General features: G+C 40.4%; 1 protein-coding gene across 1 annotated transcript in view; it reads right to left on the bottom strand.

The window, feature by feature from the left end:
* The window catches only part of ARSB (arylsulfatase B), a 64,475-nt gene extending 49,082 nt beyond the window's left edge, over positions 1-15,393 (bottom strand). The window contains exons 1-4 of the mRNA XM_059833483.1: positions 15,133-15,393; positions 11,473-11,659; positions 8,831-9,021; positions 7,977-8,184 (exon numbers count right to left, since the gene is read on the bottom strand). Of these exons, the coding sequence (XP_059689466.1) occupies positions 7,977-8,184; positions 8,831-9,021; positions 11,473-11,659; positions 15,133-15,393 (847 nt within the window). The remainder of the gene's footprint in view (positions 1-7,976; positions 8,185-8,830; positions 9,022-11,472; positions 11,660-15,132) is intronic.
* Between the last annotated feature and the right edge of the window lie 621 nt (positions 15,394-16,014).

The following is a 16,014-nucleotide window of genomic DNA, read 5'->3' as shown; positions in this document are numbered from 1 at the left end:
ATGAGAGAAGATGTTGCTTCTTTCTCTCCTTTATGTAATTCTGGCTTTCTTTACCAATAGTGAGTTTTTCATTTTTCTCTCTGATGTTGTAATATTGCATTTTAAAAATCAAATGTGATTCAACCTTGTATACTAGTGACCATGTAGGTTCCTTTAATCCATAACAACTAAACAATAATTGGTGTAACAAGTATAGAAAAAGATGGCAAAAATAAGATGGCATATCCAATTCATCCACGGTTTAATTCTGTAAACATTTGTTACATGTTATATATATAGTGTTCCTTTGAAGGGCTGGGGCTTTATTGAGCAATCATGCTCTTATACTTAATCAGAACCATATGGAAGTCAGTGTAAGGGTCCATCCAACAGAAGCAGAACTGTAAAGTACACTAAAAGTTAACTAAAATTATTTCATATGCAACTTACAGAGTTTAAGTAGCCAATTTAACAATGCTAGTGTCTCGGTATTGTTGAAAACAGAGTATGTAAATGAAGTAACTCACACTACCTAAGATATTTCTACAAAGCAGATTTCTGAAGTTTGCAATTAAAAATAAATAAAAGGAGTAACATGCAACATGCAAACAACCTCAGACAAAGATAAACAAAAGATAGAAGATGGGACGAAACCCATATCCCTATACCTTTCTTGCTATTGCCTATTTCTGATCGGGAGACTACAAAAAAGGTAATCCCCAGTAGTTTTGTTTACATGAAGTGCCGACATCTCTTTTCCATAATGCAAAACCGGGCTCTGTATTACTCTGTTTTAAATAGTATTGAAATTATGGAGGCAGTCAATAGTTCATACTAATAAAAAGCAAAGAAGGGGAACTACAATAACACTGATACAATAGTTTAAAATCCCCGCAGTTATTTAGCGGACATGATACCACTACATATCATTTAATATGTACTTATTTAAAAACGAAGTGATGGCTATAAGCAGGAGACAAGTCTACATGCATAATACTCTCACACAGAAGTTTGGATGTAATACTACAATCAGTTGCCAATATCAACAAAACAAGCAGGCAGTTAGCTGTTGCTTTTTTTTAAAAAAAACTTTTTTAATTTTCTGTGTGAATTTCGTATATATGAAAGGGCATTAAACAGCACTTACTACTGCCAGACACAATACGAGCAAGCACCAGACAGCTTCAATGCACAGCTCTGTAAATGCATCTCATTTTTGACCTCCAACATTCTTGCTGAAAGTCTAGGTCACAGAAAAGGACTTCAGAGCCCTTCCTTTGTGTGATTTAAGCTCATGGCTGTGACTCACAGTTAAACAGAGAGCACTGTCGATAATAGTGGTAAAGGATCGCATTTGGGGAAAATTTCTCCCCTCTGATCTTCACAGCATGAATAATGCTTATTCTGTACGTGTTCCAAGTGTGGAACTCCCATTGAGGTTTCATTGGAAAAAAAAAAAAAGAGTACAGAATACACAGCAGAGATTTACACTGCGGATAAGAGACTCGCAGCATGAATTAGGGAATAAGTTCGCCCTTAATTTGAACTCAAGTTCTTTCCTGCTTCCCCATATTGCATCTGAAAGGCCCATTTGTTGCTGCGTTTTTCAGTCATGCTGCAAGTGTAACAGAAATGCTAGCACACTACCTCTGAAGGCTAACACAAAACATGTATTTCCAATGAAACGAACCAAAATCATTTGGTTAAGATCAGTGGATGAAAAAACATCTGTTGTGTACTGCAATCTGATGCTGTACACTCTCAGTGGAAAAAGTAACCTTGGAAGTTCAATATAACCAGCAGAAAAGCCACTCAAAAAAGTGTCTTCAGAGTGCTGACGCATTATTACATTTTCAGTGCTTAATACAGGTTTTTTCGTGTGTGTGATGGAAGAACTACTGAAAACCTTTCCATTAGATGGACAATAGAAACAGAAAACTACACCTTCTACTATAAAATTCTGCTAATGTAATTCTTGTTGTGTTTTAAATACACCCATAGGACTTTTATTTTCCATCAAGGGAACATAATACCTCTCCTGCATCAGAGCACCATTTGCTGAGCAACTTTACTGAGCATTACAGAGCAACTTTTATTGAGTTATGCTCAGATAAATCAACCTCTATATCTTTTTATAACTCACCAGAACTGTCTCTTTATTCTCCTGACTTTAATGAAGTGGAAAAAAAACAAAAGGGAAAATTGATCTCATGGAAAAACATGCTTTCGATGTACACAAGATTCCAATAGTTACAAATTCAGCCCTACAAAAGCTGCGTGAACAATGTCCTTTTTCATCCTATTGAATTCTCTTTTTTTTTTTCATCCCAGTACAGCTTTCACGATAGGAGCAATCCTAGCACAGACAATTTCAGGCAACTGCTTTCATTGTAAGCAATCTCAGTAATTAAACAGGTCTCAGTAATTACAGACCCTGCTGTGTCAGGTCTATGCTAGCATTTACCATCACTAAACACAAGAGAAACACAGAGGGAAATTTTAACCTAAAAACAATGGGAATAATCTGACAAACTGTTCGTATGTCTGCAGTAAGCAAGTTAAACGAGGCATAGTCAAGAAAACTTTGAACTTGTCCCTGTGACAGAGCACTGAACCTGACCACTGATTTGGGTGTAGAAGATTCTGACACAAAGAATAATGGCTTCTTAAACACTACTATGGAGAAGACTAGTGTAGTTCAATAGTAATCATAGTTTAAGATAACCTTTTGAGAGCTGTGGGAAATTATTAAACATTGTTAACATGTAAAATGAGTTGTTTTCAGCATTCATCTCAGTCTGATAAAGAATATGCTAGGGTAACTATTAGCATGCTTAAGTCAAAGCTTTACACAAAAATGTCCAGCTTGTGACTCTGGGCAAACTCACTTCTGAGTTTCATTTACAAGTGAACTTCACTTTAAGCACTGGCATTTGCTAAAAACAGGAAGAAAATTCAAGATTCCACTTATGCTGGAATTTTTAAACACAAAGGGAAAAAAGAAGCGAGTGCCTTTGGCACAAGGTCACCCTCTGTTCAGGAACTCTGTTTTGGAGTGTTAGGTTTCACATGGAAAAAGCAGGGTGCATGGGGAGGGGTTAATGCTAGAAGGAAGGGAAGATAACTAAACATTTCCTACAAAACATTTTGAGTTTTCATGAGATTTTAAAATGGGGGGGGGAATTAATATATTGACTATCAACATCTTCTCAGTTTTCATTTTGAAATTAATTTCCATCATAAGATAACACTTCTGCCTTTGATAATATAGTCTTACAAATTAGTCTAGATGTCTCATTACTATTATCTGCATCATACGTCAGAGAAGATATTATTTTATTTCTAGAATATTTATTCTTACCACCCATACTTTAATGTGGAAAAAGCCTCAAAAAAGAATAAAAGCCAACATTGGAGTTTAAAACACCAACCACATGCACCTTTGATTATTTATCACTGACACGCAAAAAAACTCTGACCAATGCAAGTACAGTGATCAGCCACAACTTTTGCCTGTATAATAACAAGCTTAAATAACCAAGCAATAGAAAAATAGTATTTGGGAATATACGGACTCAAATAACTACTCTGATTGAAGGTGCTTGTTGTTAAGGCACCTGTGCTTATTTCCTCTTAGGAAGCAGCAGGTGCTCAGGCAGTAGATGCCCAGGCATCTTCCTCGCTGACCATGCACCGAACCTCTCAGGACCTCCTGACAAGACGAATTAAAGCAGGTCTTCATATCTGTAATTGAGCAGGTTTACTAAAAAAATCTGACCACACAACCTTCAAAATTAGCACCTCTGACACCACAGCCAGAGAGTAACTGCTCTAACCAAATTGGCTTGGACAATCTGCAATTAAAAGTCTCTGAAGTCCCTTACCAGCAAAAGAGAAGGAGCAGGAGTTCATTCAGGAACAAAGACATGAGGGAGAAGATAAAAAACTGCCCTTAGAGAACCAGTGAAAGTCAGATCCCTGATTTCTACCAAAGTAGGAGCTGGAAATAGGCAAAAAAAATCCCAACATTTTATTAGATAAAAGCAACAATATGCTGCCTGGAACAAAGGAAAAAAAAAAAGAGACTCAGAAAAAGTCTTTATGAGGGTAGTATGAAATTTTTTGGGGAAAAAAAATAATCTAGGGGTATGAGAGAGACAGAGACTGTATAAAGGTCAGTAAGTATGTCCAAAACAATCCGTGCTTTTATTAATCATAATTCTAAAATGATAAAAAGACCCTCTTTTGGAGTGAAAACAGTCATCACTGTCACATGCTCCATTATGGAAAGGATTTATGTGGTTTCCTCTTAGCAATGTAAACCAAGGCTTGAAAAGTTCCACGTATTTTACTGTTCAAAGCCCTCTTATGGCAACTACCAGACACTACAGTGCTAACCCACATTTAAGAATTAACAGACATCTTGGAAGAAAGAGCAGTAAGGAGTTTTGCTCCAAAATTATTTAGTATTAAAAAGCTGAAAGTTAAACAAAGCAAAGGACAATAGCTTTAATACAGAACTGAAATTAGAGTTCAGGTTGCTTTCCTCTAATGTTGGCAAGTTTCCACCAAAATTACTTGTAGTATGTTGCAGAAACTATAAACGCATGGTATTTACAGCAATCCCCACTTCTTACCTCAAATCATAGGTCTGTATTTGAAGCAAAATTTGGACTTAAAGCCAGTGTTAATAGTGCTGAGGTAAATTTGTACCACTTGAATGCTTTTTATGAACTTTATTTATGTTAAATCAAGGCCCTCTTCATGAAAGTTGGTAGTTATAGTCTCTTATGCTGCCTACAAAGAAAAATAAACCTTAAGTCTCATTCTTTTTGATTTCAAGTCAATAAAAGGCCATGGGTATCCAAGACAGTGCTGCATCCATTTTTATCTGTTTTGCTTGAACAGCCAATGAATTCATTTTCACCACTGATGTCATTAGCGTAGACTTACTTGTATCTGCAGTATAAAAGGTGCTCCATAAAAGCAAATTCTATTTCATATCACACCAGCCAAGACTTTTCAAGCTACTACGTGATACACAAATATAACACCACATACCATTGAACTAGCTCATCTTTTTCTTTTTCTTATTTACCTGTAGAAATAGCTTCAAAAAGACATGAGAGATGTTGATTTACACAAAATACTGATGGAGTCAGACTTTGCTAATGACCAGATTACTTCATTTTTGGCCTGGTGTCTCCATGAGGCCACTTTAAAGAGGAACTAAAGTTCTTCTACACATTTTACAAGGCCCTTTTAAAACGTGCAATATTTCCACTCGTCAACTGGCATGTTTTCAAGGCAATCCTGGTTGAGCCATAACATATACAAATAGGAAGAAACACGAAAGAGTTTAATAAAAAGAAATCTACCATGAAAGTAAAGATTATATCATGTTCTAGAGTATTCCAGTAAGCACCCACCAAAAAGAAATCTCTAATTTTGGGGTCAACACTTCACAGTGAAGGAATCAATCAGAAGACTGTATGTTTGTTGCAAAGCTACCTGCTATAGCACACAATAGCAAATGATCACTTGTCAATTATTCGGGGGGAGGGGGGGGTGGTGGTGGTGGAATTTTGAAGCAGTGAGAGATGCAAACTTTTAAGTGTGAATTTTGGCCGCAACTAAACAGGGAATAGTAATGAATCTAATAAAATCTATTATAAAAGTAGGGTCTTCACTTCTTTTTCCTCTACAGGTTTCCAACGCTACAGTTATCAAACCATACAGGTTTATAACACAACAAAGAGTGCTTTTACGATCTTGTGTCTTTAACTGCGATGGTGAGGAGACACGTAGATACCACTCATTAAAATCATGGATACACTTTATCCTTCTCTAGATTCTCCCTAGCAGTCTTCATTTAAATCCTTAAAATTATTCTTAAAGCCACAACATGGGAAGAACTTTCTTTGAGAGAATTCCTGATCGTAGAGAAGAATGTGTCTCTCTTGCCATACCGAGCAACAGGAGGGTCTCCCACTCCCAGGAGAGCTCCTGAGGCAGGGAGAGAGGGCACAGCTTCCTCGAGCAGGCATGCCCTCAAGAGCTGAAGATAATACATTACTATAAATATATACCCATATTATAGCTACTGGTGCGAAGACTCCCAGTTACAAAGGACTTGAAAGCTGTGCAGAGATCTCACATAGCACAACTCTCTGCACAAGACACTCAATTGCAGACCCTCTTGTGTTTCTTTTCAACCACATTCTAATGCCAATTTTAAAACACACCATCTGCAAAAACGATAAATGTAATATAGAAAAGTTGAATAGATTTCACGCTTCTTTTTTTGTTTGCCTTTTTTTGCCTTTTTTTTTAATGCTTAATGGTTTCAACATTTGTTTTTTGGAAACTGTGTCTTTAATGCATGCAATGTTTTATGCCTGTAAAGAATAGTTGTTTGAAGTGAAGAGAGAACACTGAAAAAAACGCAAATCACTGCCCCCTGGCCTGCTTGATCCAGGCCTGATTTCTCTGCATTTCAGTCATATTACATTCCACTCCTGGCAGTTTAAAATGTCAGCTAACTCAAGATAAGTCCCATTAGACAGGGCAGACACTGGATTCTCCTGACTGTTTGACTCTTGTTGAAAAGTATCTGTAATTGATTGCAAGAACTACTATTAAGAGCAGTGCATACTGTCATTGTTTGGGAAAAAAAGTTTTATAAACAAACAAACAAAAAAACCCACCTTTGTCTTTTTAATTCAGTCATACCCTGTAATTCCAACTCAGGTGTCTTTAGTTTTATTCCACAACGTACTAAACAAACATTACTGAAATAAGTCTACCAGGACCCCATCAGCAAAGACTTGATTTTTTCCATATGGAATAAATATTGGTATCATTTTCCATATGGCTTTGCTTACTTTCAGTTCTAAATATGAAAACATCGCAAACAGAAACAGGCATAGAAGAGTTATCTAATCCTGTTAGAGCCAAAACCTGGACACAAATGTAACACCATAAGGCAAACAGGTTTGGACTCAAAATGAAATTCCAAGATTCCAAATGCTATAGGAAGCAGCTGCTAAACTCAAAACACATCACTGCATTTTCATCAAACCTTGGGGTTCGGGGTTTTTTTGTCGTTGTTGTTTTTCTTGAAGTGTTCACAGAAAATTGATTTGCCATTTTGACAGCCCTAATACATAAAGCCTGGGTAAAAGAGCAACTGTAAGTATTGAAAGGCTACTTCCCACTCCCAACCAAACAAGAACAACTATGTTCCTGAAATCCAGCCAAGCAGCTGTATTTCAAAAAGGTTCTGTTTCATTCCTAATTTGGAAACAAAGGAGACTGCTTTGTAATGTATTATTCACATTACCCTAATAATCTAGAAACCAGATCGTGTGCTAGTACATACAAAAACTTAGCCTGTAATTTGGCAGCTTAGACTGTATCATCACATATTAAGCTTTTTTTATCAGCAGACCTTTGCTTCATGGGAGTAAAGTGCCAGTGAAATATTTCAAGCAAGAAAAAAATTACATGTTAGATGAAAGTAAGGGAAAGAAAGAGTTTTGGTTTCAAACTGCTTGCTGTCTGGCTGTTTGTGCTTCATGCAACACATGGCAATTTATAGACTGATCAGACAGCTACCTATAGCTCAGGACAGACGAATTTCGTAGATTGCTCTCAGTAAGGATTCAATTCTGACATATACTCAGTAACTGCAGTGGCAATTAAGATGCCTTCAACTTCACCGCACTCCTCAGTTTTTATAAGGCTGTTTTTACTCCAATAGGAATAACCCCCATTTGCACAGACACTTCTTCAGTGTTGTTTTCATCATGCTTAAGAAAGCCGTAAGAAGGGGGAGGGAAACTGCTCCTTCTAGTATAAAGTCCTGTTTCACTTTCATTGCTCTTCTGTAGTTAGAAAATACATGGAGGAAGGACAGAGGAGCCAGATGTCTTTGCAGTCAGCTTGTTAGACACTGTATCGAAGTTATTACTGAAAGAATATTTGAATGAACTTACCAGTAGAGAAAACAAGAACGGTGTTGTCCCAAAGACCGTATCTTTTCAGAGCATCAGTAAGATTTCCTACCGCTTCATCCATAAGAGTCACCATCCCTGCATAATGGCGCCTCTTTACATCTTTAATGGAAGAATATGGTTTAATGTATTCTTCAGGGACCTCCAGAGGTTCATGGACAGACTGAAAAGCAAGGTAGAGAAAGAGGGGCTGGGGTGGAAGGGATAGAACAGAAATTAGTTGAACATAAAGTACTAAATGCAAAAGTTAGTGCAGCAAAAGCAGCCCTGATTCATCAACAGCCGCAGGTACTGTGTTTTGATTTCTTCTACACTTCTCTCTTCTAATCCCTAAACATAAACTAATAAAACTTTGATAAAGGACTTTTGCAAAACTGTGGAAAAACATCAGGTGTATCTTTTCTTTATAACACAGTTGTTAACAGTTTTTTTCTGTGAAACTTCTCCCATTAAACTTTCCATACAGTTTTTCTCTGCGAAACTTCTCCCATTAAACTTTCCATACAGTTTTTCTCTGCGAAACTTCTCCCATTAAACTTTCCGTTCTTTTATTAGAAGAGCAAACTACATGGTAAATCATTTCTATAAATTCATTACTTGTATTATTAAAAGAGAAATGGAGAAGGGTAGCAAGCCAGGGCTGTGCAGCCGAAGTTGACTGTGACAGGAGACAAAGCAAGCTTTACCAGTGCTGCTTCTCACGTTTAGCTCTAAGCACCCTGCTGAAAAGCCCTGAATTACAGCTCGAGTGCAGATCTCTCCATTAGTATTTCATTAACATTTTTTTAAACATTCTTTAGTGCTAAAGTTATCAAAGTAACAGCTGCTGTCTGTACCTTCTCAGTTTTGTGATTGGCTATCAGATCTATAGCTCTTTCTGTGAATAAATTAGTAGAGTACATGCTTTTAAACCCAGTTGCAACTTCTTCTCCATCTCGAAAGTCCAGAGCACAGCGCGTTACATTCTTTGCTTTGATGAGGACGCAATGGTCATGAGAATAATAATCCTCACTGCCCAGAAGATAGCCTAGAACAGGAAAAGATGCCAAATAAGCAGACCAACATAATGTTGTAAAAACAGATACAACAGGGGAAAAAGAAGTCAAAAACACGTCAAAACTTAAATGGTTTTGAGCTGAAACACTCATCCAACATTTGACCATCTCTAGTGACATCCCTTGACAGGTCTAAGTAGCTCAACATTTAATACTTCATGGACTTTTTATTGCTAATGCAAGTAGTAATTTCAAAACACGAAACACTTTGAAAGCAGTTCAATGACTTTATAGTCAGAACTTGATATCAAATACGTTAGCATTAAACTAATGCACTGATAGCGAATGCAGTGACCTATCCTTATACTACTCCGATTTTAGCTGGTATGATTTTGTGCACTTGTATTTTCACAAAAGACTTCTCTCTCTATTAGAAATTTTGGATTTTTTTTAATTTAATCAAAAACATCCAAGTATGAAGCATTTTTTGTGTCAGCTGTAAAGCAACTTCTGATCCACTGCTGACACCAACTGGTGAAAAAAAGAAACTATTTTTTAAAGATACCCAAAAGAAACTATGTGAAAATTCTAGAGGTATAGATTTCCTCCTATCGAGGGCTATGCTACTAAGTATTGAGTGCCTTTGCTTATTATCGACTAGAAACAAATCTCTTCAAAATTTTTTGAATCTCAGTAATTATTACTTTGGAAATTAGATTTCAGTCTTATTCCCCAACACCCTGAAAAAACAGATGAATCTGCAAAAATATATTCTTAAGTAAGTTCTGCAAAACCAAACTAAAATTGGGCACAAAAACCCAAAATGGAGGAACTTCACTTGAATTTCTATTCAACAACTTCAAGTATCATTCCTTGTGCAAAAAAGTATGTACAGAAAGAATGAAGTTCTGTTTTAAATACAATATAAAGTTCCAATACATTTTTAGAAGGAAAAAATGGCTTTTGTTTTGAAGCACAAGGAGAGATTTTGTGGGCAGACTGCCTACATCAATGTACTGAGAGCCGCAAGTTGCATTTTCCATTTTGACTGCCCAGCGGGCAAGATGCCACGTCAAGTTTGCCGAAGAATCAAATGCCCCTTAATTGCAATCAACACCCACTGGAATTACATGAACGTTGTAGGATATTAAACTAGTACATTCTCTAAAAAATAATGGCACATTGCGCACCCAGAGTCCATGCCCAGAGCCAGCCTGTGTTAAGGACCCTGCATTAAGAGCCTGCTTGGTCCCAGGGTGAGATTTCACGAGGCGTGACAGCCTATCTACATCTATGCTGTCAAAAAGATCCCAAGCTCCTGCGAAGGGATGGGAGGAGGCATATATGTTTAAGCAACAAGACATTATATTACAATCCATACATATTAGCTTAATTTACTTGTGAAACCATGGCCCCAAGGTCCCTGAGGAGTCAAAAGAGACAAACAATCTAAGGGAACAGTTCTCCCCACCTAAAGTATGGAGCACCACTGCCTACAATGGGCATGTAGCACAGCCAGGCTCTTCACTTAAGTACCTAAATTTAGACAAGAGGAACATGGACTTCAGTGTAAGTATCTCTGTATCTTACTTTCTCAGCTATAGAAGTGGGCAGCAGTACTATCAACAGCTTGCAAAGTTTTTGAAGATGATGAACTGCTTTGAAATTCTCCATTCAAAGTGTCTTAAAAACAACCACGTGGAGATGGACAACTTCGCATTCAGTACCATGCGGAATGAGACGTATTGCAGGCAGCCTGAATCACGTAACTTCCGTGGCACTTGTGCAAAACTAATAAACATCCAATCAACACTGGGACACGAGCCTTTGTGAGAGGAAGAATAAACATGTAGCTACAAGTTGCTTTGTAACACACTCACACTTGGACAGTCTAATTCTGGCGTTATTTTTTTAATCTGAGGGTTTGAGTTCATAACTTGCGAGTTCCTCCAACAGATCTTTTGGATACTGTTTTACAGAGGCTCTCACACTATCTTCCTTGCCATAGGCTCTGGAAAACCAATGCTACTGTATTCACAAAGCACGAACACAGTGTTGTATGACGTCTATTTCTCTCTTAAAAATACCAGCTTTTAGAAGCACAGCATTATTTGCAGAGCAAGCGATGTCTACTGGCTGATCTAACACAACACATTCAGATTAAAGACACTTACAAAAACAAACCAATCACTACAACTTAAATCTTCTAACAATCATGGAACCGAATTAAATCCAGATCATAGGACAGAAATACTTTCTTTGGGGCTACCCAATAATTATGATATTTTCTTCAATAAGTTCTAAGGCTTGGGCACGTATTTAAGGCATTACCTTATTTTTAGCAGTTATACTTTGGAAACATACATGCCCAGGTATTGATTTACTTATACACTAATAGTAAATCTGCTGTTCTTAGAAGAATCGGGCAGTTTCTCATAATTTTTAACACCGCGTTTATTGTCCATGTTAAATCTAACCATTACCAAAGTAAGTATCAAATCCTCTGCGGGTTGGAAGGCATTCTTTTCTGTACATCCCCAAATGCCACTTCCCCACCATGTGAGTAACGTATCCCGCCTCTTGAAGTAGCTCTGGAAGGAGTTTCTCATCCAGTGGCACACAGCTGGGCTGGCACGGCCAAATTATCTGGTGTTGTAAACCTGTGTGGATCTAGCAGATAAAAGAAGGATGCGAGATTAGTTACAACACGGCAACGCGTTCCCATAGGCTACTTTATAAGCAGGTGCAAAAAGAAACAAAGCTACACCAGGAGCTAGTATTAGCTTTAGGGCCTTCTGTCTTCACCAGCGTAGCACCAAGGAAGATGAGGAAGCCGCAGGGGGAGGGCAGGGGGAATATGGAGGAAGACAAGGAAATAGCACCGCAGGGGTTTACAAGATCTTCCCAGGCATTAATCGAGTGCAATACAAAAAAGCAAAGCCTTCTGTGTTTTCATCTAAAAAACCTAACAGGAAACAGTTACCATTACCGTCTCTTTGAAGGCTAGGGACAACATCTCAAGATGGAGTGGGAGATTCAAATGGGATGGAGATGGGCAAAAGGGCACACGGCGGATGAAGCTATCGAACTTTTGCCTGTATCGAGAACAGTCACCAGAGGAAAGGGTGATAAAGGCTAAGAGAGCGCTTTTTGCGTTACCTTTCTAAATGTACATTATATACACACATTTATGTATTTATTTACATACTTAAAGTGAGTGTGAGCACTTTTACAAAAAAAGCATTTGGATACTGGGGATAACACAAGTTTTAGACACTGCCTAGATCTGACCTCTAATAGTTCCACATAGTTTCCAGTCTTAACAAGTAGTGAATTTTGTATCTCTTTACAAAAGCATGAGTGATAACGATACTCCAAACACTTTGCTTGATGCAAGAAACCTCTTCAGTTACTGTGTACTCTTAAGCTGACTTTTGTCAACTCCCCTATCTCCTCCAGAAAAAACCCACACTACCCTAAGCTTAGGCCAGCAAACATACACGTACAAGTATAAATATCTTGTTCATTTACTAAATATTTCTCATAATCTGCTTCTGTCAAAGTACAAAACCTCCAAGACCCCCTAGAGCATAAGACATCAGATTTTATAACTCCAGTTATCAAGCACTCCAGTGTATCAAGCTGCATGATTAATTTTTGAAGCATCACTTTAGCAACACTTTGAACTCACTTTTAAACCAAATAAGCCCTGATCTTAGGCAAGTGGGTAAGCAGACTCTGTCAACGGGTCTACTAGTTACTAATTTTCTTTGAAACAGGAGCTGGAAAAAAACTTTTTTTCTTTTTTTAAAATGCAGTTATTACAAAAAAGATTATTGATATAGTGAAAGACACAAGCTAGCAAAGCATTGTAATTTCTTCCACTCTAGAAAGCAAGAAAAAGGAAAGGAAAATAATAATAATAAAAAAAATCTACAGCTTTCATAAACCAATACCTTTGCTCTTCTTTCTTTGTGGAATGCAAGATGACTATCAAAATTCCAGCTCCAGATAGGATCAGATTTAGGTTACTTTTTCAAATCTCTGCGCAATTGTTAATCATGCCAATGGGTAAAACAAAACAAAATCCCACGTATCTGCTACATAATTATTTCCTGCACACAACATCTCCTCAATGTTATGGAAAAATTACTTCCACTTTCTAATACTATTTTACTCATTTGTAACAAGGTCAACTTGAAGATGATTAAATTATCAAGTCAGATCCATATGATGAATTTAAATCAGGACTGAACTATGAACATTTCCAATTTCCACTTTAAAGTTCAGATGCAGCACTGTCCAGTTAACCCTGTGCCATTTCTCAGTAAGCATGTTCAGAGTATGAACTGTATTCTAGGAACAGTCAAAATGAAAAAATGTTTTCAGTTAGTTACACAAAACAAGTTAAAGAGTTGGCAAAAAAATATCAATTACATCTTCCTGTTCTTTATTATTGACTCTTAAGAGTTTTTAGGAACAGAACAAACACTGCTTGGGAAGAGTAAGTATCACCTAGAACAACCTTCCTGTGAAAACAAGAGATAACATCCACTAATACAGGATGACAGTTATTTTCATTCTGAACAGTTTCTTTGACAAATCACTATGGTTAACGTGCATGCGCAAGACTTTTTGAGAGAGAGGGGAAGTTTCTCAAATACACTTAACCCTTCGTGAGTTTCTCCTTTCTGTCTGTGCTGTATTTTTCTCTCTCCACCATTTTTGCCAAAGCTGCAATAAAAAGAAGGGGGAGGAGGGAGTACAGCAGTATGAAAAAGTCCAATTCTTATACCCATGCAACTGGAAAAAATGGGAAAAATAATGACGAGGACTACGAAGCAGCTAGACACCCTAAGGAACAGTGTGCACGCACTCCATCAAGGGGTGCATAAGTGTTTACACCCATGTTACCATATGAAGGAGAACGTACAGGCTAGGACGCATCTAAACACTGCATTGGAAAACAAGCCGCATAAACTGAGCACGTAGCACTTAATCCACTTCTGGCTGCATCTTGACTGTGCACCTGTTCAGTTCAGAAGTACATAACAGAAGATGACTACGACAGGAATATTTTTCACTACACGCTGCCATGCCCAGCACCGGAAGCGTACAACTTCAGTGTACAACTGAAGTGTAGAGAGCACTTCAGCTTTTCTGAAGCAGAACTTGCACTAAACTCACGCTTAGCTTATTGCTGAGCTAGCAAGCCAGAAGTATCACAGAATCACACAGAATCACAGAATCACTAAGGTTGGAAAAGACCTGTAAGAGCATCAAGTCCAACCATCAACCTAACACCACCATGCCCATTAAACCATGTCCCACAATGCCACGTCCACATGTTCCTTGAACGCCTCCAGTGATGGCGACTCCACCACCTCCCTGGACAGCCTGTTCCAGTGTCTCATCACTCTCTCAGTAAAGAAATTTTTCCTAATATCCAGCCTGAACCTCCCCTGGTGCAACTTGAGGCCATTTCCTCTTGTCCTGTCACTAGTCACTTGGGAGAAGAGACCAACACCCACCTCTGCAACCCCCTTTCAGGTAATTGTAGAGAGCGATAAGGTCTCCCCTCAGCCTCCTCTTCTCCAGACTGAACAACCCCAGAAACCTCAGCCACTCTTCATAAGACCCATTGTGCTCCAGACCCCTCACCAGCTTCGTCGCCCTTCTCTGGACACTCTCCAGCACCTCAATGTCTTTCTTATAGTGAGGGGCCCAAAACTGAACACAGTATTCGAGGTGCGGCCTCACCAGTGCCGAGTACAGGGGCACGATCACCTCCCTGCTCCCGCTGGGTACGCTGTTCTGACACAGGCCAAGTGAGTGAAATAAGTTTGTCTGCGTACAAACGCAACTGGTTTTCTCCCAGTGCACCTTCGCATGAGACAGAAGGCGGCCAAACTACAGGCAGCGCTGCTGAAGACGAGCAGGAGGGAAGCGCCGCACCAGCGACCTGCCGACACGCCGCCAAGGGCGGCGGGAAGGGGCCGCGGCGGGAAGGGGCCGCTGCGGGCGTCGCCGCCGCCGCGGAGGGATGGAGGGAGCCCCGGCGGCTCTCCCGCGGGCACCGCCGCGCTGGGGCAACAGCTCCGGCACCGAGTTTCCCAGGGTCTCCCCCTCGGCCCGCGCCCTACCTGGTAGCGGCCGCTGAGGAGCTGGCTGCGGGAGGGGGTGCAGAGCGGCTGGGTGTAGTACCGCTCCAGCCGCACGCCGCCCGCCCCCAGCGCGTCCAGCCGCGGCGTGCGGATGGCCGAGCCGTGCCAGCCCACGTCGCCCCAGCCCAGGTCGTCGGCCAGCACCAGCACCAGGTGCGGGGCGGGCGGTCGCGCCGCCGCCAGCCGCAGCAGGCAGAGGAGCAGGCAGAGCGGCGGCGGGACGCCCGCCCGCCGCGCCATGCCCGCCACCAGGAACTGGGCCGCGGGGACCGCCCCGGGGACGGGCCAGGGCGGCGGCAGCGGCAGCGGTCGGCTCCTCCCGCCGGGCGGGCGGGGGCTGCGGAGGCGGGGGCGGGGGGCGCGGCCGCCCGCGGGCACCGGCCAGGCCGGGCTGGGCTGGGCCTGGGGCGGGGGCCGCCCGCTCCCGCAGCCCTATGCGGTTGCTCGGTCCGAGCTCGCGTGGCGGTAAGAGTTGCGAGGCTCCGGGGTGCCTGTGGTGGGTGAAGGCGGTGTCGCTTTAGGCCGATTAGTTTACGAAACGCGCCAAAGAAAGATTGTAAAGTTGTTGCCGGTGTTAGCAGCGTCCGAGTTAGTCATGCTGGAGTTCATCTTCCTTCAATTCCTACATGAAACATTCGTTTTAAGCCATGGAGCCTTTCCCGGGGGAACCAGGGAACTATTCCCAAGCTTGTGTTTCCAAGGAAGGCAATACAACAGTTTGAGTAGAGGACACAGTGTATTCCGGTACAAGTAACTGGACTCTTTATTTCTGTCTCCATTTGCAACACTATGGCAGCTCATTCAGATTTAATGCTGCCAACAGAGTTTTTTCTACGCATAAGCAAAGTGGGGCAGCTGCAA

This window comes from Gavia stellata, chromosome Z (genome assembly GCF_030936135.1).
Source record: "Gavia stellata isolate bGavSte3 chromosome Z, bGavSte3.hap2, whole genome shotgun sequence".
Lineage (NCBI taxonomy): Eukaryota > Metazoa > Chordata > Aves > Gaviiformes > Gaviidae > Gavia > Gavia stellata.
This window is presented reverse-complemented; position numbering and strand designations above follow the sequence as displayed.